General features: G+C 55.1%; 1 protein-coding gene across 8 annotated transcripts in view; it reads left to right on the top strand.

The window, feature by feature from the left end:
- CACNA1A (calcium voltage-gated channel subunit alpha1 A) overlaps window positions 1–11,120 on the top strand; it is a 286,734-nt gene extending 275,614 nt beyond the window's left edge. For 4 of the 8 annotated variants that reach the window (XM_059160168.1, XM_059160167.1, XM_059160171.1 and 1 more), the window contains 9 exons: window positions 3,302–3,409; window positions 3,547–3,647; window positions 4,851–4,960; window positions 5,077–5,215; window positions 5,369–5,482; window positions 6,846–6,881; window positions 7,966–8,152; window positions 8,468–8,721; window positions 9,495–11,120. In XM_059160168.1, coding sequence (XP_059016151.1) covers window positions 3,302–3,409; window positions 3,547–3,647; window positions 4,851–4,960; window positions 5,077–5,215; window positions 5,369–5,482; window positions 6,846–6,881; window positions 7,966–8,152; window positions 8,468–8,721; window positions 9,495–10,211 — 1,766 coding nt within the window. In that variant the 3' untranslated portion in view covers window positions 10,212–11,120. The remainder of the gene's footprint in view (window positions 1–3,301; window positions 3,410–3,546; window positions 3,648–4,850; window positions 4,961–5,076; window positions 5,216–5,368; window positions 5,483–6,845; window positions 6,882–7,965; window positions 8,153–8,467; window positions 8,722–9,494) is intronic. The other 4 variants (XM_059160169.1, XM_059160170.1, XM_059160172.1 and 1 more) reach the window with 3 other exon arrangements.
- The last annotated feature ends 15,055 nt before the right edge of the window (window positions 11,121–26,175 follow it).

The raw sequence follows: 26,175 nt of genomic DNA, 5'->3' as shown, positions 1-26,175 counted from the left end.
GTAAACCCTGGGACACAACTGGTTTGTGAGGGACTGTTGCCTGCATCCAGGAGGACCTCCTGATCCTGCCCTCACCCCACCCCAGATGTTAGTAATTCTGTCCCTGGAGGAGGAATAAGTCTGAAGTTCAGCCTGGAAGGGAACCCCAGGACCCCAGCAGAAGGCCACCTTGAAGTCCCCAAAGGATTCTCCCTTTGTTTAAATGTGAAATGACAATCCCGAATGGGAGACTTCCCAGTGAATTGAAACAGAAACAGTTGGAGGTGGTGATTCTTAGCCAAGGGACAGTTCTATCCCCTCGGGGACACTTGGCAATGTCTGGGGACAGTTTGGTTGTCAGGACTTGGGGAAGGAGGTGTCACTGGTACCAAGAACGTGGAGGCCAGAGAGGCTAATCACCACCCTGCAGTGCATGGGGTGACCCCACACCCAGAATGATACAGCCCCAGGCATCCATGGTGCTAACTAGGTTGAGAAACCCTGCCCAGATCCCTTACCTAACCCAAATGCCTAGAGCGAGCGCAACAGTCCGCTCGGGCGTCGTAACAAAATACCAGAGACGGGGCGGCTTAAACGATTTATTTTCTCATGGTTCCAGAGGCTGGAAGTCCAAGATCAAGGTGCCAGCGGGGCTGGTTCCTGGTGATGCCTTCTCCTCGGCTTGTAGATGGCCACCTTCTTGCTGTGTCCTCACATAGCCTGGGGTCTCTCGCTTATAGGAACAGCAGTCCCCTGGGATCAGGGACCACCTTTATGACCTCATGTAACTCTGATTACCTCCTAGAGGCCCTACCTGCAAATGCAGTGACACTGGGGATTAGGGCTCAAACATGAATTGGGGGAGGGGGACACAATTCTGTTCTCAATGGCAGGTGTGTTCCTTTTCTTCACAGAAACAGGAAACCTATAAGCTAGAAGGAGAACGTGACTTTTACTAGGAAATGCCACAATCTCTTTTTTCCCTCCCTGGGTCTCTGAGAAGGAGCCACACAACCCCCCCCCCCACCCCGGGCACCTCAATTAGCTACAGCGGACAGCAGATAGAGCTGGTAATTCCAGCTGCTTCCCATAAGGAAAGAAAAACTATGAGTTAGTGTCAAGGGTCTTGAGAGCTTAACAACACGGGGGATTTTCCCAAGGGTCTCCCATGATAGTCCTGAACTCTCAACTTAAGTCCTAACCCACGAATCAACCCCACCCCCATGCAGCTTGGCCTGAGTGACCACACACCCCTGCATCACCAGTGGTGTAAAGACAGAACGGACCGTGGAGTTCGCCCTCTAGTGGGTGAGATGGGGAACAACATCACGAAGTGATTTGAAGGAATGCGATAGAGGCAGAATGGCATCCAAGGGAATGGCGGGAGGCTGTTTCAGGGAGGCCAGCTAGAAGACGGGTTTGGGTTTGGGAAGGGACCTGAAGGAGATGAGGAAGGAAGCCACATGGATATTCGTAGAAAGAACGATCCTAGCAAAGGAAATAACCTGAGCAAAGGCCATGAGGCAGGACCATGCTGGGCATGTGTGAGGCACAGCAAACTCAGTCTGGAACAGAGTGAGCAAGGGAGGAAGTAGAGGAAAAAAGGGCAGATGGCGCAGAGCCTTGTGGGGTCACGGTGAGGACTTGGGCAATCACAGGAGTGAGGGAACAGAACACGGAGAGCTCAGAGCAGAGGCATTGGGGGATTGACTCCAACCGGGCCGGCGCCCTCTTGTGGTGGAGGCGGGGACGGACACAGATTCCTGAGCAGAGGCACCTGCCCTTCTGCAGGCAGGTCAGTCCCGCGGGGCCTCAATAGTCTCACTCCAGAACGAGTTCTGAGCTTTACCTGTGCACTGGTAAAAAGGCCCTTCTGGAGGGTCTTTCTCAGAGTAAAGATGTGTGTGTCCAGGGGCACATGTGTGAAGGTGAGCGAAGGCTCCAGAGAGTGTCTGGCAGACGTTTATGCTTTGACCCACATCTGCTGAGAAGCTGGACCCGGGCTCCAGCGGCGGGGCAGGGGTGGCCCGGGGAAATGGAAGGGCAGGGAGGACAGACCTGGGCAAGGAGAGGTCCACGGGGAGTGGAGGCAAAGTGGGATGTTGGGGGTGCCGAGGCTAGGAGCTGCTACTCAGCCAGCAGGCCGATGGCTGCTAGAGTTCTGAAACACTTCCCTGCTGGCTGGTACTGGCCCCTGCCCTTCCCCCATCTCCGGGACCTCCCCCACCCCACCCCACAGTCCAGCAACTACAGGGTTAATATTTGGCCCAACAGGGGGCCTTGTGGGCCTTGCTCTAGCTGTCCCTCCATACCTGCTGGTAAAAGTTTGGAACAGCGCCCCTGTGCCCAGAGCTGGGGAGTTGGAAACAGTAGTAGAAGGGGGGTCGGGCTGGTGTAGCGGTCAAGATGGAGGAGAACGTGCCCGTGCAACAAACAGCCCTGAGTACTCCCACCGACCGAGATTTGCTTCCCACTCCTGTTCTCTGTCCTTCCTGGGTGGGCAGGGGGCTCTGTTCACCAGCCACCGTGACAGAGTTTTGGAAAAAGAACACAGGAATGCCCCCTACAGGCCACTAAATCCCCTGACCCTGAAGTGGCCACTCAGCACGCTCACGCTTCATTGGAAAGAAGTCATCACACAGCCCCCTGGCCAAGCCCAGGGGTAGGAAGAGCCAGGCTCCTGGGCAGTCAGGCTGGACGGACCAGGAATCGCTGGCAGGGAGCCTTAATGACCTCCGTGGGCGGGGTGAGGGACCGAGGATCAGCAGTGGCTGAAGGTCACATCCGTGGGAGGGGAGACTTGGTTGAGGGAGAAACCTCCCCTATCAGGGCTCCTCTGGGACAACCCAGCCTCTCCGAGGCTTAGCACGAGGCTCTGCCTCGGACCTGTGGGCTGCTGTCATAGTCATTCTTTGGCAGGACACTGTCCTAAGGCTGCACACATACTAGCTGCTTTGATCTTCAGACCATTCTGTGAGGTAGGTCCTACTGCTGTCATCCCATTTTGCAGATGGGAAAACTGAGGCCCACAATGGTAGCCTAACACCTGAGCCATGCAGTGGGTAAGTGGGAGCCAGGTTGGGACCTGCGCCTTCCCGCTCCTCCTGATGCTGCCTGTCCCCCCCACCCCCAACATAGCCCCCCCACGGACCAGAGCCCACATGGTCATTTGTCCTCTGGGTCAGGCCTGCAGGGAACTGGTGACCCATGGCAAGCAGGATTCCAGGGCCTGAGTTGGCAGGAGCTGCTGGCTTTCCAGCTGCCCCGGAGTCTGGCTGACCCCCAGACAGGCAGTCAGGGCCTCTCTGTGCCCACGTTGCAGGCGGAGCTGACAAACAGCAGATGGACGCTGAGCTGAGGAAAGAGATGATGGCCATCTGGCCCAACCTGTCCCAGAAGACACTGGACCTGCTGGTCACCCCCCACAAGTGTAAGAGCCTCTCCTGGCCTGGCCCTGGGCTCTGCCCTGCCAGGGTGGGAGGGGGCAGGGAGAGAGGAGGCTGGAGCAGGGGCTAGGCTGGCACACACAGGGCCCACACCCACGGCGACCTCACCCTGTGCCCCCAGCCACAGACCTGACCGTGGGCAAGATCTACGCGGCCATGATGATCATGGAGTACTACCGGCAGAGCAAGGCCAAGAAGCTGCAGGCCCTACGCGAGGAGCAGGTACGGCCCTGGGCCCTGGCCCCCTCCCCGCTGGTGCTCTTTCCCCTGCGGGCCCCACAGTGACAAACCAGAGCAGCAGGGCATGGCCAGGACGCAGGACAGGACACCGGAAAGTAGGGCCGGGCTGAGGAGGCGGCCCCGATGAATTCATCTGTTCCCTCAACACTTATTGGGCATCTACTGTGTGCCAGACACTGTTCTCAGACCTGGGGGCGGGGGGTGGGAGGGGAGGGGGCGTGCAGCTGTGAGCAAAACAGACCAGAATCACTGCAGAGCGGACATTCCAACAATAATAAGTGACTAACATGGCAGGGAACAGTAAGTGTCCTAAGAAGGCATGCTGGGGGAGAGGGGTGCAGTCTGAAACCGGTGATCAGGGAGGCTGCCTGGAGGAGGTGATGTCGGGCAGAGACCCAAAGGAAAAGAAGAGGGAGAAAGCCACGTGGATGTCTGAGGGAAGAGGGCTCCAGGCAGAGGGAACAGCAGGGCGGAGGTCCTGTGGCAAGACTTTTGAGTTTGGAGAAGAGCGATGCGGCCAATATGGCTGAACACAGAGAGCAAGAGGGGCGGCAAGGGGGCGCCCCGTCGCTCAGTCAGTGAAGTATCTGACTCGTGATCTCAGCTCAGGTCTTGAACTCCGGGCGGTGAGTTCAAAAAAAGAATGGAGACAAGGGTAAGAAAGTGAGAGGGGAGACTGTGGAGAGCCTTGGAGGCCCTTGACACGTTTTGTCCGGGTCTGATGGGAGGCCCCGCCCCCGGAGAGAAGTGACCACACTCAGGTGGTCGCTGGCGCCCTCTGGTGTCCGGGGTGGGTTAGGGCTGGAGCGGGGAGCCAGGGGAGGAGGTGAGTGGCACAGTCCAGGCTAGGCCATAGGGCCAGAGCTCAGTGAGAAGTGATCCTGTTCTACACGGACTTGCAGGGAAGAGTCTAGCGGACTGGCTGATGGAGCGAACCTGAGTGTGTGTGTGTGTGTGTGTGTGTGTGTGTGTGTGTGTGTGTGTGAGAGAGAGAGAGAGAGAGAGAGAGTGTGTGTGTGTGTTGGGTGTCAAGAATGACTGCGCTGGGGGGCTGGGGCTGCGGGGAGAAGCATTGAGTGTCCTCTGCACAGCTGGCCAGACCCGGAGCCTCGAACACCCTCCCCAGCCTACTCACTGCCCCTGCCTGTCCACCCTGTACCCACACACTGTTCTCTGCCTCTCCAGAACCGGACACCACTCATGTTCCAGCGCATGGAGCCCCCGTCTCCAACCCAGGAGGGGGGCCCCAGCCAGAACGCCCTCCCCTCCTCCCAGCTGGACCCAGGTGGAGGCCTGTGAGTGTGGCTCTGGCCAGGAGGTGGGGATGGAAGAGCAGGGGGGCACCCTTCCCCAGTGCAGACACCCCTGGAGTGCCCACCGCCACCCTGTCCTCTGTCCCCCCCACACACAGGATGGCTCATGAAAGCAGCATCAAGGAGAGCCCATCCTGGGTGACCCAGCGAGCCCAGGAGATGTTCCAGAAGACAGGAACATGGAGCCCAGAGCGGGGGCCACCCACCGACATGCCCAACAGCCAGCCCAACTCCCAGGTGCCTCTGTCCCCCCAACTGCCTCCCAGCTCCCAGGCCTAGGCAGCCCAGGAGGGAAGGGTGTGGGCCCCACAGCCGCACACCCACCAGGCCACCCCTGGGGCCCAACGGTCGGGCCAGGAACTCAGCTGGCCTTGCCCTGATGCCCCACAGTCTGTAGAGTTGCGAGAGATGGGCAGAGATGGCTACTCGGACAGCGAGCACTACCTCCCCATGGAAGGCCAGGCCCGGGCCGCCTCCATGCCCCGCCTCCCTGCGGAGAACCAGGTGAGGGCTTTCACCCACCCCCCCTGGGGCTGGACTCCTGGGCCCCTGGGGTCCAACACACAGCCCAGGGCATCTCTTTCCTCTGGGACCCGGGCTTGGCGGGGGGACCCACCTGCGCTCTCCGCAGCAGGGGGCAGGCCCATCCTGGAGGGCCCAGAAGGCCTGGCCCTCTGAGCATCTCTCTGATGGAGAGCAGAGAAGGGAAGGGGCTCCCCTGGAGCAGGACACAGTCGTCACTGCCAAGTGCTTTCCAGCTATCCAGGTTGGAGGGGCCAAGGCAAGGGGATGTGGAGGTCATGTGGGGGTGTTGGGAGGAGGTGGTGTGTCGGGGCTGGGTGAGCTGCGCGGCGCACACACACACACACACACACACACACCATGTAGGCATGTGCTCACACTGCACACACACACACACATACGCATGTACATAGGTCTGCTATCAGGAATTTGGCAGGTCCTAGGACCTGGTAGCAGAGTCTGGGGTGGGCCTGGAGGCAGCTGGGGTTTGTATTTCCTGTCTGGTCTTTGTGGGGGCCAGTGGGGGGAACAGGGGCGTATGCCTGGTGTGTGTCTGTGTGTGGCTGGCTGCTTTGCCCAGCTGCAGAGGCCACTTGGTTAGCGGGGCGGGTGGTGGGGTGGGGAGATGCGTGATCCCGCTGCCCCAGGCTTGCAGGGACAGAGGGGCCAGAAGCCAGAAGCATGGCTGGCTGCCTGCCCAGCCTGAGAGGCACGGTGGCATGTGGGGCCGGGGCGGGCTTCCCGTGTGCTGTGCCGTGGTGTCTGCACGGAGGGGTCAGCGGTAGGGGGAGGCTGTGCTGTGCCTGGCGGGGCCAGGGTGGCTCAGGGACCTGGCTGGCCTCTGGCTGCAGAGAACCTGGGTCGGGGGGCACCTAGCTGCATGTGGCTGCCAGCCCCCTTACCCCGTCCACCCCCAGGACAGAGTCGCTGGGCCCCAGGAGAGGGGTGGGACAAGCCAGCTGACGGCCGCCCCCTCCCCAAGCTTTGAGTGTCAGCCGGAGCCAGGGCTGGGGCGCATTGCATGAAACAGAGCCCAGGGCCAGGGGCCTGTGGCCACGCCATCCCATCTGTCGGTCTCGTGCCTCCGCCATCTGTCTGTCTGTGGTGTCTCCTGTCTGTCTCCTCTGTGCCCGTGGGAGGCTGGCCAGCCGGGCCTGGGGTCACCCACGCACCAGGGACTTTAACCTCTTTCCCTGCTTCCCTTGCTCCCCTCCCCCACACTGCCCAGGTTTCTCTCCCCAACCGTGGCATCTCCGTGTACCACCTCTCCCTCTCCCTCTTGGCTTTTATATTTATTTTCTTCTTTCTGTTTTTCTGTGTGCACCATCCCGTGGGGCTGTGACAGAGGAGAAGGGGCCGGCCACGTGGGAATAACCTCAGTGTATGTACCTCACCGCCCGCCTCCCAGCTGGGCTCCGGCCCCCTCTTCCCGCCCACCCCCCCTCGTGGGAGTCCTGTCATCTCTCCACCCCTTGGACCCCGCCCCTTCGTTGCAGACTGCACCCCCCTCGCCCATGAAGCCCCATCCTTGTGTGTTGTGTCCTCTGTGTGCCCTGCCCCGGGGGGGGGGGGCGGGGTCTGCCCCCCCACCCCTCCCCCATCTTCACCCCCAAGCCCCCAAGCCAGGAGGTGCCATCTTTCCAAGAAACCTGATCCGCAGCCCCACCGGGCCCACGCCTTTTCAGAGGCTCTTGTTCCCCGGACGCACCTCTGACCCTCTGGTGCTGAAGCCTCATGTCCCTTAAAACCGAAGTGCCACTGACCACTCAGCCAGGCCAGCCCCGGGCACCATCCTCCTCCTCCCCTCTCCCAGCAGCAGAGAACCACAGGCTCCTCTCCGGGGCCTGACCTGGGAGGTGCAGCTCCCACAGGCTCCCAGACTGCAGGCCAAGAAGAGCGGGTCCCCCCAGGGCCTCAGGTGCCAGGGCAGCCCCTCCAGGGCAGGCTACAGGAGCCAGACTTGGGTGACCAGGAAAGACCGGTCCCAGCTCACCCGAGGAAGGACAGTGAGCTGGGATTCTTGGTGCCTGGCCCTGGGCGCATAGGAAGCCTGACCACTGCCGCCCCCCCTGCCCTGCCGTGGGAGGAGAGTAGGCAGGATTGAGGGCAGGGCCCTGCAGCCCCGCGGCCCCAGGGGACACTCTGGATGGGAGAAGCTGTCCCCTTCAGCTTGCCTGTGCGTCTCTGGCTGAATGGCCAGGGCTGGGCGGTGGTACCTCCGGGGGTGGTTTTGAGAAGCAGCAGGAGGGCATCGGATGGGGCCTCCCGGCAGGAGCCCAGGATGGGCCTGGGAGGAGGCAGAGGCATCCTGGGATCCTGGTGGATCGGAAGCCGAGCCCCATGGCCCACTCGGACTCTGCCCCGGGTGGTCACACCTGGTCACTGAGGGCTGATGGGGCAGAACGGACCGGGACCACTTGGTGCAGGCGGCTGACCCTGGCCCGCTGGCCTGTCCACCCTCCCAGACCATCTCAGACACCAGCCCCATGAAGCGCTCAGCCTCCGTGCTGGGCCCCAAGGCCCGGCGCCTGGACGACTACTCCCTGGAGAGGGTGCCGCCTGAGGAGAACCAGCGGCACCATCAGCGGCGCCGGGACCGCGGCCACCGAGCCTCTGAGCGCTCCCTGGGCCGCTACACAGATGTGGACACAGGTGGGCTGCCCTGCGGGCCCCAGGAGACAGAGGAGGGCAGGACAGGAAAATAGGGCAGAGTAGGGCAAACATGGAGAGAGAAAAGGAGTGGCCTGGGTGTGGAACAGGACTCTCAGGGGACAGGACCAAGGGACCCCGAGCTGGGCCAGGGGCTGCTCAGAGCCTGGGGACCAAACAGACCTCCTTGGTCCAAGAGAAGAGGCCCCTTTCTAGAGCCCGCACCCCCCCCCCCAGGTGACCTCCCGGGTGCACATCTCACCCACTCCTCCTTCAAGGCCATCTGTTTGTCTGACCCCCACCCCAACCCGGGCCCAGGCTTGGGGACAGACCTGAGCATGACCACCCAGTCCGGCGACCTGCCGTCAAAGGAGCGAGACCAGGAGCGAGGCCGGCCCAAGGACCGAAGGCACCGGCAGCACCGCCACCACCGCCACCACCACCCGCACCCCCCACCCTCCGAGAAGGAGCGCTACACCCAGGAGCCGCCTGACCACGGCCGGGCCCGGGCCCGGGACCAACGCTGGTCCCGCTCGCCCAGCGAGGGCCGTGAACACATAGCGCACCGGCAGGTGGGTGTGGCACTGGGCGCCCCAGACCTGAACCCCTGGGAGACCAGTGTGGTGGTGGGGGGCACACCATAAGAGCCCCTCCAGGCAGGGTCCTCCCTCCCCACTGTGACCTCCAACCCTGCCCACCATTGGGGTCCCCAAGCTCCCGGGGATGGGGAGAAGCCCGGCAGGGGTAGGCACTGGCTCCCCACTCTGCCCCCCCAGCCCCCCTGCCCGCCTGCCGCCCCCTCCCCTGCCCCGCAGCTGCTTCCTCTTTGGTTGTGGATCACGTTTGAGTTTCTGGCCAGCGCGGTCCTTATGGCTCATGCCCCCGCTGGCTGCCTGCTGCCTTTTGCTTTCCTTTAACCCGGCTTCCGTTTTTGTTTCGATTATGATTTCTGTCCTCTGGACGCCTGTGAGTAATTTTTGAAACTTCTGCTATTTAACCCGGAAACTTACAAAACTCCATTTCTCATTTCTCTTTTCACTTTGTTGTGTTGGTTTTCGACTTCCCCTCCCTCCTTGTCTGACTCCTCCTCCCCTCCTCCTCCTCCCCCTCCTCCCCCTCCTCCTCCTCCTTCACCTCCTCTGCCCTGTGGCTGTTGCTTTTCTCCTTTTTTTCCATTCAAATGTCCTGTGTCCCCCTCTCCTCCTCCCCCGTCCCTCCTCCGTCCCCTTTGGTATTCCTCTGCCCCTCCCTCTCTCCCGCCCGTCCCCTGTGTCTCCTCCGTCTCCTTCTGGTTGATTTTGTTGTATCTTTTTTTTTGATTTCCTTTGTTTCAATTTTCGTGTAGGGCAGTAGTTCCGTAAGTGGAAGCCCAGCCCCCTCAACATCTGGTACCAGCACTCCGCGGCGCGGACGCCGCCAGCTCCCCCAGACCCCCTCCACCCCCCGGCCACACGTGTCCTATTCCCCCGTGATCCGTAAGGCCGGCGGCTCGGGGCCCCCGCAGCAGCAGCAGCAGCCACAGCAGCAGCAGCCGGCGGCGCGGCCGGGCCGGGCGGCCCCCAGCGGCCCGCGGAGGTACCCGGGCCCCGCGGCCGAGCCTCTGGCCGGGGAGCGGCCGTCCGCGGGGGGCCACGGCAGCAGCCGCTCACCCGCGATGGAGCGGCGGGTCCCGGGCCCGGCCCGGAGCGAGTCCCCCAGGGCGTGTCGCCACGGCGGGGCGCGGTGGCCGGCGTCTGGCGCGCACGCGTCCGAGGGGCCCCCCGGACCCCGACACCACGGTTACTACCGGGGCTCCGACTACGACGAGGCCGATGGCCCGGGCGGCGTTGGCGGGGAGGAGCCCCGGGCCGCGGCTTACGACGCGCCACCCCCTGCGCGACACACGTGCTCGCCCAGGACTCCCCGGGCCCCAGGCCCGGCCTGCGCCTCGCCTTCCCGGCACGGCCGGCGACTCCCCAACGGCTACTACCTGGCCCACGGACTGGCCAGGCCCCGCGGGCCGGGCTCCAGGAAAGGCCTGCACGAAGCCTACAGCGAGACTGACGACGACGACTGGTGCTAAGCCCGGGCGAGGTGGCACCCGCGCCCGCCCGGCCCCCCCACGCACCCCACGCACACGCCCCACGGGGAGGAGCCGCGCACAGGCCGCGGGGCCACCTCGCTGCCACCTGCCCAGCACACAGGGGAGGCCCGGAAGGGGCCCAGGAGAGGACCTGCCGGACGACCCCGGGCTCTGGAGGGAGTCCCCAGGACCCGGACACACCAGGGTGTCCCGCAAAGACCCTCGGCCAGAAAAGCCGCTCCTGGGCGGTGATGCGCCCCCCACCCAACTCCGACCCTCCCCCGCATGACGGGGGCCCTCGGGGGGGGGGCAGACAAACCACACAGCCAAGGGATTCGAATTAACTCAGCCATTTTTGGAGAACCTTGGGGAAAAATGGAAATTTAAAAAAAAAAAAAAAAACATTTTTAAAAGAAAAAAAGGGGAGAAAAAAAAATCGCTTCTATTGATGAGTTTTATCATCTCAATCGAATCTTTCCTTTCCCTGGTGAACGCGAGCTGGTGGCCCGTGTGGCGGAGAAGCCAGAAGTGAAGCTGAAACCCAGCGTCCCACACAGACCTCCACCAGACACTCATACCCCACACACGTTCTCAGACACACACAGGAGTGCTTGCTGGTTATACCAAACCCTACTATTACTGCCTGCAGAAATCAATTTAAAAAAAAAAACAATTTTAAAAAGGACAAAAAAATTAATGATTGAGAAAAGAAGCATTTTTTCTGACATTTGGTCCTGCTTGAAATAACAAAAGAAAAAGAAAAAAAAAAAAAAAAAACACCACCACCACCACCGATTTCCTTTGCTTCTTTTTTCCTTTTTCCTACCTTGTTTGAAAACTGTGGGCTTGGGACTGTGAATTACTGCATGACATTCAAAAAGAAAAAAAAAATAAAAAAGTTGAATCAAAGGGCTTTTGATTGCATTGGTCTTTATCCCTATGCAAAGCGCTCCCTAGGTCTCTTTGGGGGAATGGTAGAAGGAGGCCCTTTGAACATATTTGAAAGTAGCCAAGGAAGCTGTGACTCTCTAGGCATCCAGTCTTGGCGATGTCTGGGTGTTGCTCCAGAGCCAACAAAGAACAAGGCAGACAGGCTCTGTGCCTCACCGCACTTAGCAGCCAGAGCTCTAGAAATCCTGGCTACCTTAACAAGCCGAGGAAAGCCAAGGCCAAAAGCCAGGTCTTTGCCAGCTGTTCTGGCTGGAAGTTAGAGCGGTGCCCCCACTGCCACCCCACACCTCCATCCTCAGGCACCCAGGTCTCCAGCCATCTGCCTGCCAAACAGGTTCTATCTAAAAGCAACCGTTCTGGAAGATCAACCATCCTGCATGACCATCCTGCATGACTGGGCCACTGGGACCCCAGAGAGCACCTGTGAGGTCCCAAACATTAGCAGAACTCCTATGGGAAACACCCTGGCAGTGGGGAGTCCTAGAGCTCAGTCAAAGCAGCCCACCCATGGGTGCGAATGGATGGTCATGGCCAGCTCAAGATGCCAGCAGTGTAGCAGACGTATAGGGGCAGGTGGGGTGCTTACAGAAGGGACTGACAGCCCACCCAGGGCACCTGTCTATACCCTCCCACTACAGACTGATGGAAGCTGACCCCACAGATGGAGATGGTAGAAGACCCCCCTTCCTGACCCCCATCCTCAGGGCCTCACCTCCCTGCCTGTTCTGTGAATGCCTCTGTGAATATGGCCAAGAGCTACAAAACTGCAGTCAGTGAGGTTAGAAGATGAGAGGGCTGTGTTGATTCAGGTGATCAAAAGGCCCATTATAACCCCTTGTTCAAGTTGAGCTAAGAGGCCTTTCTTTGGAGCACCTCCCTAGAGAGGGTTTCAGAGAACCCCACAAAATCTATAGACACAGAGAGGGGGGTGGTCCTCAGGGAACATCTGGGTAACAGAAGAAGGAAAATCAGAGGCCAGGCAGCGGTAGACTAACCACAAACATCTACCACACCCCGTTGGGGACAGTCACTGGACCTGAGGAGCTTGGCCCTGAACCCTCCCTAGAACCACTCCCGGCTCAGCTCCAGCCTCACTGACTATGTGACCTTAGGAAAGTGACTTAACCTCTCTGTGCCTCTGTTGTTCCATCTGTAAAACAGAAATAATAATAAGACTATGACAATTAAGCGCATTAGTCTATATCAGCTGCCAGCAAACTTTGCCTTAAAGGATCAAAGAGTAATATTTTCAGCTCTGTGACCCAGACAGTCTCTGTTGCAACTCTTCAGCTCAGCCTTTGTACCAGGAAAGCAGCCAGAGATAATAGGTTAATAAGTGAATGTGGCTGTGTTCCAATAAAACTTTATTTATAAACAAAAGCAGTGGGCCAAATTGGGCCCTTGTCCTACATCTGACATTCCCAAACTTTTTGGTATCAGCGCCTTCTACATTCTTTATTTTTTTTTTTAAGATTATTTATTTATTTATTTATTTGAGAGAGAGAGAGAGCAGGGGGAGGAGCAGAGGGTTAGGACAAGCTGACTGACTCCACGCTGAGCTTGCAGCCTGACATGGGGCTGGGGCCCACAACCCTGAGATCATGACCTGAGCTGAAATCAAGAGTCAGAAGCTTAACCAAATGAACCACCCAGGTGCCCCTCCTCCTTCACGTTCTTAAAAAAATTGGGGGGGCGGGCGCATCTGGGTGGCTCAGTTGGTTAGGCGACTGCCTTTGGCTCCAGTCATGATCCTGGAGTCCTGGGATCGAGTCCCGCATCCAGCTCCCTGCTCGGCGGGGTGTCTGCTTCTCCCACTAACCTCTCTCCTCTCATGCTTTCACTCTATCTCTCAAATAAATAAATAAAAATCTTTTTTAAAAAAAATTGTTGAGGACTCCAAAGTATATCTATTAATGTGGACTACAGTCACTTATGTTTACCATTTAGGAATTAAAACTGAGAATTTTTTAAACTATGTATTACGTTTGTGGGGTTTTTTTAAGATTTTATTCATCTATTTGAGGGAGAGAGCAGCACAAGCAGGGGGAGCGGCAGTCAGAGGGGAAAAGTAGGCAGAGGGAGACACAGGCTCCCCACCGAGCAGGGAGCCAGATGCAGGAGTCAATCCCAGGGTCCTGGGATCGTGACCTGAGCTGAAGCCAGATGCTCAACCGACTGAGCCACCCAGGCGTCCCTACATACTAGTTTCTAAATCGCAATCAATAATAAACCTACCAATAGTAATAAAATAAACCTTAGAGTAATAATATTTTTAATGAAAAATAACAACTTTTTCAAGGAAAAAAACATGAAAAAAGAGGCTTTGTTTTACGTTTTTTGCATCTCATTCATGTCAACTCACAGAAGACAGCTAGCTTCTCACATCTGCTTCTGCGTTCAGCTTGCTCCAATATCCCACATCTTCTGGAAACTCGACCACACACGTGTGAGAGAATGAAAGTATTAAAGGCACAGGACATCTTAATAGCATTATTAATAGTATCATAATATATAATGTGTTCTCTGAACCTCCCCGTCTCAGAGTGAGCAATTGCTTACCAATGACATTATCACCATGGCACCAAAGCAGAAAGTTTGACAGACCTTGCTCTAGACCCCAACCACCCTTGACCTTACCTTGGGCCAAGAAGGCTGAGAGACTCCAAACGGCAAGGCAGGCAGACCTCCTTCTATAATCATGACATCTAGGAAGTGACCAGTCCCGCAAAAATCTAAATAGAGGGTTTTGACTTCCTGCCCAGGCATTTTAGCCAATCACAACCCCGGCAGACTTCTAGAGCAGCTGCCTGCCCAAGGCAGGGCTGGCCTCTGGCAGAGGTCCACCTCCCATGGTGCCGAGGCTATTTAGGAGCACGTGGGCCCATCTGCAGCCAGGGAAGCCACAGCCATCTGTCCATGAGGGAACAAGGCCCACTGCCAGAGCCCCCCAACGACCCCAGGACCCAAAGGCCAAACCTGTGGCTGAGTGTCAGGAAGCTGGACCCCAGGCCTCCGCCACCCACACCTTCAGGCTAGAGCAGGTGTAAAAGGCCCAGGAGACTCAGAAAGAGGGATCAGGAGAGGAAGAGGGAGGGCGTGACTTGGCTTAAGCCCTGGTTTCACAAATCCCTCAGTCCCCGGGGACTTAGCCACAACATCTGGAAGGCTGACAAAGGGGCAAGGAAATGGAGACTCTGAAAGCCCAGCCTGCCATGCAAATGCCCTGGGCAGCACCCCTCCTGGGGAAAACAGTCTGAGAGACCCAGGCTTATTACAGATGTGTCCTCAGTGCTTCAAGGAACTGCTTCCCTGTAATCCACAGCCTCCAGTTGCTATCTCTCTGAGCCTCAATGTTCTGTCTGTGAAATGGGAACTTACCACTGTGTCAGGGAGGCAACACATTGCCTCTACCCTCTTAGATTCAGTGACTGTGGCCTGTGAATTAAGCTAATGAATGACAGATTAATAGGGAAAAGGCATATCATTTTTATGAATATTTACATGCATAGAAAAGCAGTGAATTTCAAAGAAGTGATTAGACCCAGGGGTTTAGATACCATTTTAACAAAGAAAAGGGGATTTGGGCTTCCAGGGACGATAAATGGTGGGGAAATGACTAGGAAATGTCTGGTAGAAACGAATGGAAGATAAAGGTTATTTTCATAAGGTTTGTTGATGATACAGGCTCGTTTTGGTGCCTCTCTATCTTCAGTGATGAGTCACTCTTCTCTTCCTGATTTAGGAGAAAAGGGGACATCTTCAAAAAGGGAAATTTATGTCACTTTCTTAAAAGGAAATGTATGCCCTGCTTTTAGGTAGAAAAGGGGAGAACAGAGGCCTCTTCTGCATCTCACTTGCCTTCAGCTTAAAATAATCCTTTCGCTAAAGTGGCATATTTGGGGGTGGCAAATCTGACCCCCATCAGCTGTCATCAAAGGACCGGCAGAGTGTGGATGGGTGACAGCGCTTGGCTCAAAGACTTGTGGGAAAGCCAGATCCGTGTGTGGGCGCCAACCAGAGCACCCCAATATGGGAACTACTAGTTCCTCAGGAGCTCTGTACAGCATTGAGGTGAAGTCCTGATTTTCGGAAGCAACCAGAAGGAAGAGGACTGGGACAAGATGTGCAGCCAGGAGGCTGCACATTGGAAAAGCCTCACCGACACAGTGAACCAGGTATCTCACAGAGATGCGCACTTAGAGTGATAAAACAGATAGGTAAGAAAAAGTAAAAGGAAAACAAACGGCTTAAAAACAAATTAAAGACATAGTAGCAATATTGCTGTCCTAGGACCAATATAACAAGTTACCACAGTCTGAATGGCTTAAAACAACACAAATGTGGGCGCCTGCATGGCCCAGTCGTTTGAGAGTCTCCCTTCAGCACGGCTCGGGTCATGAGCCCAGAATCCTGGGATTGGGCCTGCATCGTATTCCATGCTCGGCGGGAATCCTGCTTCTCCCGCTCCCACTCCCCCTGGTTGTGTTCCCTCTCTAGCTGTCTCTCTGTCTGTCAAATAGATAAATAAAATCTTTAAAAAAAAAACAAAAAAAAAAAAAAAAAAAAAAAAAAAAACAGGGACCTGGGTGGCTCAGTGGGTTAAAGCCTCTGCCTTCGGCTCAGGTCCTGGGATCCGCATCGGGCTCTCTGCTTGGCAGGGAGCCTGCTTCCCCCTCTCTCTCTCTGCCTGCCTCTCTGCCTACTCGTGATCTCTGTCTGTCAAATAAATAAATAAAATCTTTTTTTAAAAAAATGTATTGTCTTACAACTCACGAGGCAACAAGTCCTAAAATCAAAGTATTGGCAGAGTCAGCTCCCAACTGAAGCCTCTGAAGGAGAATCAGTCTACAGCTTTCATCTAGCTTCTGGTGGTTGCTGGCAATCCTTTGGCATTCCTTGGCTGTGGCTGTGTCATCACAATCTCTGCCTCTGTCTTCACCTGGCCTTGTCCCTATGTCTCTGAGTATCCTCTTCTGTCTCTTATGAGGACACTTCTGCTGGATTTAGCAGCAGCCCCAATCCAGTATGATCTCATCTCTGTCCTTAGCCTAATTACATCTGCAAAGATCCTATTTCCAAATAAGGTCCCTGTGATTTAATAAAAAATACATTTGGGGATGCCTGGGTGGCTCAGTCAGTTAAGCCTTTGCCTTTGGCTCAGGTCATGATCCCAGGGTCCTGGGGTCAAGTCCCACATGGGGTTCCCTCCTCATCGGGGAACCTGCTTCTCCCTCTGCCTGCCACTCCCCCTGCTTGTGCTCTTTCTCTCTCTCTCTCTGACAAATAAATAAAATCTTTTAAAAAAATATATATATATATATATATGAAGAAATATATTTGGTCTTTGTCCCCAGTTCCTTGTACAGATCTTCTAAAACCCTTGGAATTTCATAAGTCATATGAATGTCTTCTATCATTCATAAGGGGTCCCCCCAACTTTTTTAAAGGATTTTTTTAAAGTCATCTCTACACCCAACGTGATGCTCGAACTCACAACCCCAAAATCCACAGTCATGTACTCCACTGACTGAGCCAGCAAGGCGTCCCCAGAAGGAGCCCCTTTAGATCACACCTGAGTTTATGCTAATGAGCCAGGATTAGGGGTACTCTTATGCCCCTCACTCCCAACCCACCGCCTGGACTCCTCGCTCCACCCCACGGGTTACCTGATCAGTTACCCCATCACGCCTAACCATTCGCCCTCTGGCCTCTAGGTGGCGCTGCCTATCCGGTGCACCTTGACCCTAAGAAGCTTCAGGATCCGGCTGATCACTAGACAGACCTAGTCATTAGAAGGGGGAGCTTTCAGGCCCACCCCAACCTCCGTCGCCCTCTGTGTGCCCTACAGGAGCTAACTTCACCCTGAGGCTGTGTCTCAGCCACAAAATTACTGTGATGAGGAGTCGCCCACACACTTGCCAATGTTGGCCATTGGTATGGACTGAATGTTTGTGTCCCCCCCCCCCCCCCCAAAATTCAAAGGTTACGATCTGGTTCCCAGTGTGGTGGTGGTTGGAGGTGGGGCCTTTGGGAGATAATTAGGTGATGAGGGTGGAGCCCCCATGAATGGGATCAGTGCCCTTGTAAAAGAGACCCAGGAGTGCTCTCAGCCTTTCGAGAGCACGAGGACAGAGCGAGAAGGCGGTGTATATGAATCAGGAGGCAAGCGGACCCCGCCAGACACCAAATCTGCCAGCGCCTTAATCTTGGACTCCAGCCTCCAGAACTGTGAGCAATAACTCTCTGTTATTTATAAGCCCCCCGGGCTCCAGGATTCTGTTACGGCAGCCTGAGTGGACTCAGACAGCTGAACACCTGCTGAGGGCCCAGGGGATATCGCTGCGGAGGATGACGGGACAAGGACTGCTGGCCGGAGAAGCATCTTCAGAGGGGGTGGACACGGAACCGCTCTCATTCCACCCCTGCCCTGGATCTGCCATGACAGCCTCATCTGCTAAACGTAACACCCACGTTCCATCTGGCCTCCTGTGCCTGCCTGGAATAGCAGCCCGAGCCCCCCTGCAGTCTTCCCAGCGTGCCCACTACCTCGGGCCCTGTGAGCTTCCCAGAGCTCCAGGCCCCCTCCCAGCCTCCCACACAGTTCTGCCCAGGCCCACCCCCTGTTCCCCCCACCCACCCTGCCCCAGCCCTTAAACATGAGAACAGCCTCACCATGTACAACATATCTTCCAAGACTATGTTTCCTCTGTGAAAAATGAGCTGGAGGGGGGCACCTGGGTGGTTCAATTGGTTAAGCATCTGCCTTTGGCTCAGGTCGTGATCCCAGGGTCCTGGGATGGAGCCCCACATTGGGTTCCCCTGCTCTGTGGGGAGCCTGCTTCTCCCTCTCCCTCTGCCTGGAGCTCCCCTTGCTAGTGCTCTCTCCTTCCTGAAAATGAATAAATAAAATCTAATAAATGAATGAATGAATGAATGAATGAATGGACCCAGATGCCTTTTTCTCCAAAAAATGCCTCCTGAACTCCACATTTCCCTGTAAGATTAAAGACCACATTGTAATAATCAGCCGATTGGACAACCAAAAGGCTCTCAGAGGTCTGCACCTTGTTCAAGGTGGTGTCCCCAGCCCAGTTGCAGTTCCTGGCCCCCCAAGGAGGCGCAGGGGAGCTATTGTGGAGCTAAGGTTGCACCCGCAGGACAGGTCAATCTAATACGCAGGTGCATCGAATAAGCAGCGCCACCTAGAGGCCAGAAAGCGAATGGCTAAGGCGTGATCCGGGAACCAGGGGGTGGAGCGAGGAATAGAGGCGGTGGAGGGAGGGGCATAAAAGTACCCCTAATCCCGGCTCCAGAGACAGAAGCTGGACCAGCGGGACATCACGGATGTAAATGCCCGGCCGCTCTATGGGAAGAACTTTCTAACAACTACTCAGAACAGGACAGATGACCCAGGAAGACGGGGGGCGGGGGGGCGTTCAGGAGCCAGAGAGGCTGGTCTCCCTGTTTTTGCCTCCACGTTCTCAGGAAGAGCCCAGGGGAGGCGGGAGGGCAGGAGAGGAGCTCTGGGAGCACAGTGCGAGGAGGGGCTGGCTAAGAGAAGTTGAGGAAGACACCTGCAGATGAGAAACCTGTTCAATCACTTGTCCAAGATCTTGCCCAAAGTCACACAGGGGGGAGAAAAGGAAGAACCTTAAAAACTCACCCAGCTGGTTTCCCTCCATTTGGCCCTGTTGCCTCCCACAGGGTGACACCACACCCCTCTTGGCTGGGACATAGTGACCTCTTGCCCTGTCCATCGTGCCATGACCCCTTTTTCTGATTCTTTTGTCCTTCATCCTAAACCACTCCCAAATGCTGCCTCCCTGCCACCAGGGTCACTGGGCGTGCACACCACTAAGCCACCAGCGAGAAACAACAGTCTCCGGGTCTTTGAACTTCAAGTGGTCAGAAGTCCAAGGTGGACCAAACTTTGCACCAATCTCTATCCACCACCCCTCCCCACTGGCCACAGACAGTGAGGTCCTACTGCCTCAAGAACAGAAGACAATCAAAAGCCCCCTGGAAGGGGTGCCTAGGTAGCTTAGTCGGTCCTGGGATTGAGCCCCACATCAGGCTCCCTGCTCAGTGGGGAGTCTGCTTTTCTTTCTCCCTCTATTTGCCTCTCTCTCTCTGTCCAATAAATAAATAAAATCTTTTTTAAAAAAAGTTCAATTCCATGACACTTAGTACATTCACAACATTATGCAACCTATCACCTCTGTCTAGTTTTGAAATCAACCTGTCCCTGTGGGCAGTCATTCCCCACCCCCCCACCCAGCCTCTGGCAACCACCAGTCTACTTTCTGTCTCTATGGAATTGCTTATTCTGGGCATTTCACATGGATGGGATCATACAATATGTGACTTTTTAGTCTAGCTTTTTTTCACTGAGCATAATGTCTTCAAGGCACACCCACGTGTGGCACGTATCAGGACTTCATTCCTTTTTATGGCTGAAGAACGTTCCATGGTAGGGTTCCACCACACTCTGCGTATCCGTTCATCTGCTGATGGACATCTGTGATGCTTCTACCTTTTGGCTGCTGTGAACCAAGCTGCCGTGTACAAATATTTATCTGAATGCCTATTTTCAATTATTTTGGGTTTATACCTAGGAGTGGAATTTCTGGGTCCCAGGATAGCCCTTTGTTAAGCTTTTGGAGGATGGTGAGGTTATATTTTAAATAATACATTCATTTAATGCCACAAATCCAAAATACAACCATTACAACATGTAACCACTATAAATAGTATTACAATCTTTTTATTTTTTTTTCCCCCTAGGAAGTTTTTAAAACCCAACCTGTGTGTTTTCCTCAGAGCACCTCTCAATTTGGACCAGCCATGTTTCAACAGTGCTCGAGGCGACTGTCCTGGATGGCACAGGTGTGGGTTCACACTCCCAGGACTGTACTTTTTTTTTTTTAAAGATTCTATTTATTTATTTGACAGAGAGACAGCAAGAGAGGGAACACAAGCAGGGGGAGTGGGAAAGGGAGAAGCAGGCTTCCAGCTGAGCAGGGAGCCCAGTGCGGGGCTTGATCCCAGGACCCTGGGACCATGACCCAAGCTGAAGGGAGACACTTAACAACTGAATCACCCAGGCACATACACCCCCCACCCCCAGGATCGTTCTTGAGCTCTGTTGTGCCCGGATGATCACCCCCTCCACTGCCCATGAGTGGCTGGTGCAGGATCCCCCCATCTGTGGGCTTGGATCTGGGGAAAGTTGGGGAAGCCTGCAGAGATGGGGGGGCAGGCTGTCCTCCAATCCCTGTCCTGCTGCATCTAGCCCACACAGGCACACATCCTGCTATGACTGTCCCCATCACCACCCCCAGTTCCTGTGTCGATGCCCTAACCCCCATGGTGACGGTACTATGAGATGGAGTCTTTGGGAGGTGGTGAGGTCATGAGGGAGAGCCCCTGGGAATGGCAGCTGGGCCCGCATAAAGCTCCCTCCGCCCTTCTGCCTGGCAAGGACAGAGTGAGAAGATGCCACCTATGAACCAGGGAGAGTGCTCTCCCCAGCTACATCGCCTGCTGGCTCCTTGATCTTGGACAGGCCTCCAGACCTGTGCAAAATCAATGTCTGTCGTTTAGAAGTCCCTCACTCTGTGGTCCTTTGTGGGAGCAGCTGGAGCTGACGAAGGTCCACCCCACCCTGGGACCTCAGGCTTGTAATCCACAAAAAAGGAGTAAAACCGGAAGGATGTGAGTGCGAGCAGAGCCCACCACGGTAGCACGTGATGACGCCAGAAAACCAGGGAAAGAATGGGGTTGTGCGCCCCCCCTCCCCCTCCCCGCCGGAGGAAGGAGGAGGCAGGGGCCTTGGGAATCCCACAGGAGTTGCTGGCTGGGAAGGCCCCTGCAGGAGGCCAGGGAGACCCTTCGGGCCTTCTCCAGCCGCCCATGGGGTCCCCCTGAGTCTCGGGGGTCATCCACTGGGCTCTGGTATGGAGCTCGGCCAGAGAGACCTCAGGTCAACAGGCAGCCAGCCGGGTCTGCTCTGGGATTGCTTCCAGGGGAGAGGTTCCCAGCATCTAAGGGCACACCCGGTCAGGCCTGAGGCCACACCAGGCCTCCTTCTGACTCATTCATCCTGGTGAGGACCCCGCAGCGGAGGCGGAGAAATCAGCCTTTAAATATGGCTCAGCACCATCTGATGCTTCGGGACTGATGGAAGGAAGCCAGCGGCCGCCCCTGACCCAGCCAGCCTCCCTCCGCACTGGGTTCAGGCATCCCCGCCTCTCCGCCTTGCCGCCCCTTCCCTCGCAGGCTCAGACGTTTTAGGCTCCCTGTAAACGTGAGATATAAAAAGAAGCGTGGGGAGGGCGCCGGGGTGGGGAGGGGAGCGGCCACTGGCTTGCTAAGAGACACCGCCCCCATACTGCCCCAGCATGGCAAACACCCCACCCCCCACTCCAAGAGGTGCAGGCGTGTGCCTGCGTGCAGACACTGTGACAAGCCAACATTTAGCATCAGGCATAAGGAGGCCAGCCAGCTGGGGGAAAGCCAAGTCTGACTTTGAACAGGACTCTCTCCTTGGCCAAAGCTGGGCCCCAGAAAATGCAAATTGTGCAAATGCCCCCCCTCCCTCAGCCAAGATGGGTCAAGCCTGCCTGGGGAACTTACCTCCCATGGAGGACACAGAGACATCCTGATAGGGCTCTGGCCCTGGACTGGCCCCTCACATGCAGGATGGGCCCAGATACAACAGCATCATCCGCCTGCCTTCCTAGTCCCACCTCTCCTGGACCCCAATTCCGGCCTGCGCTTCTGCCCTGGGTGGGAGGGTCCACCTCTCCATGCCCCTTGCTTCCTCCACCCAGCTGGTCCCCGCCTTCTGCTCATCCACCCACCCATCCTGCAGCCCTGGAGCGCCCACACCCACCCAGAGCCTCTTAGCATCCATCTCCTGCCTCTGTCCGCTCACCACCCTGGGCAGCTGACCACTCCCTTTGTCCCGCTGCACCCGCACTTTCTGCTGTGCCTTCTATGATATATTGAGCACCAGCTATGTGTCAGGCACAGGCTCAGGAGCCAGGGATGCATGGTACTGAGTAAAATAGGCATTGCCCAGACCCTCCAGTCAGATGGAGGAGGCGGACAGCACACTCTAGTCAGATGGAGAAGGCAGAGAGCACATCCAGGGACCTACATCAACAAACCAAAGGACAAAGCACGGACATAATGAATTTTAACTAGGATGTACGCTGTGAGTAAGCAGTCCAAAGCACTGCAAGGAGGCCAGCCTTCCTCAGAAGGGGAAGGGAAGGTGTCCATGAGACTGAGGAGCAAATTGAGGACCAAGATGCAAAGTGCATCCTCCTTGGGACTATTTGGTCTCTGAGGGCAATAGGGAGCCATTGAAGGCTCAGGAGAGCTGGCATGCTCAGACTTTCATTTGTAAAAGCTCACTGACTTACAGACAGAAAGTGGATCAGTGATTACCGCGGGCTGCAGGAGGAAAAAGGGGAACAGAGGTTCAGTTTGGGAAGATGAGAAAGTTCTGGAGACCGATGGTGGGGATGGCTGTGTGACAGTGTCAGTGTAGGCAAAGCTACTGACCCTTCACTTTAGAATGGTTAAAATGGTAAATTTTATATGTCTTGTATGACAATTTTAAAAAGTAAAAATAATTTAAAAAGCAAAAATAAATGGTTACAATGGTAATTTTTAAAAAGATTTTATTTAGGGACGCCTGGGTGGCTCAGTTGGTTGAGTGGCTGCCTTCGGCTCGGGTCATGAGCCCAGCGTCCTGGGATCGAGTCCCACTTTGGGCTCCTTGCTTGGCGGGGAGCCTGCTTCTCCCTCTGCCTCTGCCTGCCACTCTGCTGCCTGTGCTTGCTCTCGCTTCTCTCTCTATGACAAATAAATAAATAAAATCTTTAAAAAAAAAGATTTTATTTATTTGACACAGAGAGAGAGGGAGGAAGCAAGCCCAAGCAGGGGGAGCACCAGGCAGGGGAGCAGCAGGCTCCCAGCTGAGCAAGGAGCCCAATGTGGGGCTCGATCCCAGGCCCCTGGGGTCATGACCTGAGCTGGAGGCAGACACTTAACAGACTGAACCACCCAGACTTGCCTACAGTGGTAAATTTTTATATTATGTATCTTTTAAGATTTTATTTATTTATTTGACAGACAGAGATCACAAGTAGGCAGAGAGGCAGGCAGAGAGAGAGAGAAGGAAGCAGGCTCCCCGCCGAGCAGAGACCCCGATGTGGGGCTCAATCCCAGGACCCTGAGATCATGACCTGAGCTGAAGGCAGAAGGTTTAACCCACTGAGCCACCCAGGCACCCCTATTATGTATCTTTTAACACACACACATACACAAAAAGTTATTGGCTAAGGGGAAAACAAAACAACCCACATGTCCATCGATGGATGAATGGATAGACAGACTGGGTTCTAACCATACAATAAAGTATTCAGCCAGAAAAGGAGCGAAGTTTTGATTCACGCTGGGACACAGATGAATCACAAAAACATGCTAACTGAAAGAAGTCAGACACAAAAGACCACAAATCCATGATTCCACGGATATGAAATATCCAGCATGGGCAAATGATCCACAGAGACAGAGAAAGATTGAAGCCCGAGAGAGGGGGGACCAGAGTAGCGGCTAATGGCTACAGGTTTACCTGGGGCCATGGGAAAGTTGTGAGATGGATGGAGGGGATAGTCGTGCAGCAGGGTGAAGGTGCTAGATGCCGGGCGATTGTACACTTTAAAATGGTTAAGTTAGGGGACGCCTGGGGGGCTTAGTCGTTAAGCATCTGCCTTTGGCTCAGGTCGTGATCCCAGGGTTCTGGGATTGAGTCCCACATTGGGCTCCCTGCTCAGTGGGGAGTCTGCTTCTCCCTCTCCCTCTGCTGCTCCCCCTGCTTGTGTTCCCTTTCTAGCTGTCTCTCTCTATATATCAATTAAATAAATAAAATCTTTAAAAATAAATAAAATAAAATGGTTAAGCTAGGGGTGCCTGGGTGGCTCAGTCAGTAGAGGGTCTCGAGTCTTGATCTCAGGGTCATGAGTTCAAGTCTCACACTGGGTGTAGAGCTCACTTAAATAAACAAACAAACAAACAAACAAAGGTTAACCTAATGTTACAAGTATTTTGTTGGGAGGAAGGAAGGAAGAAAGAAAGGAGAGAAAAGAAAAGAAAGAGGAGGGGCGCCTGGGTGGCTCAGTGGGTTAAGCATCTACCAGCTGGGGCAGAGCCATTACCATGCACCCCATCTGTGCCCGCCGCCAGCCGGCCCCTTCCAGTGCTCAATCCCACTCCACTTTGAAGATCCAGATGTCCCCTGCCCCTGGGGAATGTCCTTATACTCCCCTTCTCGGTGCGATTATTGATCCCCTGTGTGTCCCACACCCACTCCACAGAGACTCCAAATCTTGCCCACCTCTTCACTGAGGAAGCATCCCAGGCATGTTGCCATTGGGGTCCCAGGCCCTGTAGAGCAGAAGGGTCTACAAACTTCCCCCAAAAGGTCAGGCAGGAAATACTTTCTGCTTCGTGGGCCAGGGAATCCCTGTTGCAATGATTCAAGCCTGCCACATGGGATAAAAGCAGCCACAGGGGCTCCTGGGTGGCTCAGTAGTTTAAAGCCTCTGCCTTCAGCTCAGGTCATGATCCCAGGGTCCTGGAATTGAGCTTGCATCTGGCTCTCTGCTCGGCAGGAAGCCTGCTTCCTCCTCTCTGCCTGCCTCTCTGCCTACTTATGATCTCTCTCTGTCAAATAAATAAAACCTTAAAAAAAAAAAAAAGCAGCCACAGATGATAGTGAATGAATGAGCACAGCTGTGATATCAATAAAACTTTATCGATGGACACCGAATTCTTTCATTGCGAGGTACTTGATGTGCAACACTGTGTGAATTCAAGGTGTACAACATGCTAATTTGATATATTTAAATATTGTAATACGATTGCCGTTGTGGCGATAATTAGCACCTGTATCACATCACGTAATTATCATCTCTTTTTAGTAGCTGGCATAATTAAGACTTCTAGTCTCTTAGCAAGGCTGGTGGTTATAATACAATATTGTTGTCTATATTCACTCTACTGTGCATTAGCTCTCCAGGACTTATCTCCTACTTCTTGCCAGTTTGTACCCTTAAACAACATCTGTCCCATCCCTCCAACTCCCTTGGACACCGAAATTTGAATTGCATCTAATTTTCACATCGTGTTTTTTTTTCCCCCAACCATTTAAAAATGAAAAGGCCATTCTCAACTTGCAGGCTGTGCAGAAACGGGCAGCGGGCTGCGTTTAGCAAAACAAGCCTGTGGACGGTTCCAGCACCACCTCTCGCCCCATATCGGCTCCTTCTAATACTGTATCAGGGAGTCTGGAAAGAGGATCCAGCTTTTTATTTTTATATTTTTTTAAGATTTTATTTATTTATTTGTTCAGAGAGAGAGAGAGAGAGAGAGAGAGGAGAAGCAGGCACCCCCCAGCAAAGCAGAGAGCCCGATGCAGGGCTTGCTCCCAGGACCCTGGGATCATGACCCGAGCCAAAGGCAGAGGCTTAATCCACTGAGCCACCCAGGTGCCCCCCTGATCGAGATTTTTAAAAATATGTTATGTTATATAATGATCATACAAACCCATGTTGTTATAAGCAAAAAGTCACGTGGTACAGAGTCCTCCCCTCCCCACTCCCCACCCGGGCCCCATGCCTCCTTCTCTCTCTGCCGTCCTGCACCTGTAGCTTCATGGGAAGGTCCCTATGATCAGTTAAGGAGGAGAAAATTCAGGCAGGGATTACAGATGGTCCTTCCCCAGGGTTGCAGGCACCACCTGAAAGCAGACAGCTGCAGCACCACATCCCTTCCTGGAACATTCTGGAAGAATGGCTGTCCTGAAGGGAAACCCTCCCTGCAGGCGGAACTCCCAGCAGGGCACCTGGCTGTTCATTTTAGCTGGAAGGAGAAAAGGCCGGATGTGTAATCATATGCTGATTCGTGGGCTGTGGCCAAGGTTTGGCTGGATGGTCAGTGA

Source organism: Mustela lutreola, chromosome 2 (assembly GCF_030435805.1).
Source record: "Mustela lutreola isolate mMusLut2 chromosome 2, mMusLut2.pri, whole genome shotgun sequence".
Classification (NCBI taxonomy): Eukaryota; Metazoa; Chordata; class Mammalia; order Carnivora; family Mustelidae; genus Mustela; species Mustela lutreola.
Note: the sequence above shows the minus strand (reverse complement) of the source record. Positions and strands in the feature narration are given on the sequence as shown.